General features: G+C 28.4%; 1 protein-coding gene across 1 annotated transcript; it reads right to left on the reverse strand.

The window, feature by feature from the left end:
* Nucleotides 1-321: 321 nt before the first annotated feature.
* LOC119682722 lies at nucleotides 322-1,505 on the reverse strand. The gene is made up of 3 exons (XM_038096215.1): nucleotides 1,228-1,505; nucleotides 549-1,168; nucleotides 322-485 (listed from the first exon to the last, which is right to left on the reverse strand). The coding sequence occupies exons 1-3, from the start codon at nucleotides 1,445-1,447 to the stop codon at nucleotides 438-440; spliced, it is 888 nt and encodes a 295-aa protein (XP_037952143.1). The 5' UTR covers nucleotides 1,448-1,505; the 3' UTR covers nucleotides 322-437.
* Nucleotides 1,506-2,087: the final 582 nt, after the last annotated feature.

Below are 2,087 nucleotides of genomic sequence, written 5' to 3' on the forward strand. Positions count from 1 at the left end.
AATATATGATAGATATATCAAATTTTGATCCATTCGATATTATTCGTCTTAAATCTATTAATTTATTTATAATCAGCTCATTTATATGAAAGCTTTTTTTTACGGTAAATCATCCTCATTAGCGGCAAAACTGGCTAAATGAGACAGTAGAAGCATGGTATTATACTCAATAATGTTATCTGTATAACATGATGCTTAAGGAATAGTGCTAGAGCTTTAACTCCTATTTGATTCTTTCATCATTGAAAACTGTATATTTAATGTAACATGAGGGCGCAATAAGAAAAGCTTTTGTTGACTTTTATATATATTTTGATAGGAAAAAATAAAACTTTTAAGAAATTTTTAGTCAACGAAAATCTAAATTATAAAGTTTCTGAAACGGTTATACTATAGAAATTTTAGATATTATATGTCCAAGAATTTAAAGTACGTTCCTAAGACTTGTTATCTTCTTCATCGTGTTCATTACCTCGTGGAACTACCTAAATTTAACTTAAGATTATTTTTGATTGTGCATTTAATAAGAATATATCAGAATAATTTACCTTATTGTTTTCTTCCACCTGAACCCTATTATGTGTAACTAAATGCCCCACATATTTGTTGGAGTTCAAGTACATGGAAGAATGGTATGGAAATACTTTGCAGTTTCTCATAGACAATTTTACCTCTTTAAGTCTTTTTTTTAATTGCAAGTTGTTTTTATTACTGCATTTAAACTTCCTGTGAACCTTTTCATCCGATAAAGATTTTTTATTAACAAAGACTGAAATCTTCTCAGCAAGACATTGTTCCTTTTTGATCGGTTTTCTTGTGTTGATTTCATTGACTGTCTTTAATATATTTTCTATACCAAGTAGCGGAAGCTTTTCTGTGGGAGACACTTCATATTCATCAATATCTAATAATTTTTTAAAGGTTTTACAGGACAATTCATTTGGTAATAACTCATTTTGCATTTGAAGTGGGATTAAATTTTTATTAATTGCAGCATACTGATCAAATTTCTGGTTGCATGGAAACTCCATGCATTTAAAATACTTCAAATCATGTATAGTTAAAACATCATCTTCAGTATTTGAACTTAACGATATCCATAGATTACGTTTTGGGAATATATCCAATGGTTTATAGGTAAAATTGTTGGTCTCTTCATAATTGGCAGCTGAAGATATATCTTTAATGTAAGTTTTGTTATTGAACACAGAAAGAAAATTTGTTTACCTGCTTTTTTAAGGATAGAATATTTTAAACTAAGGTTACGCCTCAGTTCCGGTTTGGATGGGATATGTTCAGGATGTGTTAACTCATCAATTGTAGTTGGACTTGTTTTAGACAGAGTTTTGGATGAACGCGTTTTTTTTGTATTTTTGATATTTACATTCAAATTTTGTTGAAAATTAGGTGAGAGCAACAATTTGCTCAAGCCTAATTGACGCAACATCCCAAATAACTACAACGGACAAAAATAGGAAAATTTATAATTGATTTAGGTTTTTAATAATTTAATTTTACTGAACAAAAAAAAAACCTAAAAATATTGGATATATCAAAATTCAGAAAACTTTTTCGATTACTTAGATTTTTTATTTTTTTTATGCAATATAGGTTCTATATATAATCTCTTGACAAACATGTTAATATTGAAAACATATTGTATATAAATTTAAGCAGTTATTTTGGCAAATTTTACAAATTAGGTTTTAATGCCATATATCAACAAATATTATACGTTACTTGTGTATACCATTTTCTTTCTTTTTCTACGTAGTAGTCTATAAAGAAAAGGAACCGACTATATTTCTTGTTTTTCTTACTCCCTGATATGATAGAGTCTAAAGTATTCAGGTCATTAAATATGTTACCACTATTTTTCTTCTTTCTTCTGCCAGTGTGTGACAGTCCATAAGGAACTAAGTCTATATTCTATTATCTTTCCATTTTTGAATGTTTTTCTTCATTTTTGCACGAATTCTTCTTATATCGACGTTCAGTTCCACTCCTCTAAACCAATATTGCCAGACTATTTAATCAGACTGGTATTTTCATATCTCTCATGTATTTCACTACAGTATCCTACACGA

This window comes from Teleopsis dalmanni, chromosome 2 (genome assembly GCF_002237135.1).
Source record: "Teleopsis dalmanni isolate 2A chromosome 2, ASM223713v2, whole genome shotgun sequence".
Lineage (NCBI taxonomy): Eukaryota > Metazoa > Arthropoda > Insecta > Diptera > Diopsidae > Teleopsis > Teleopsis dalmanni.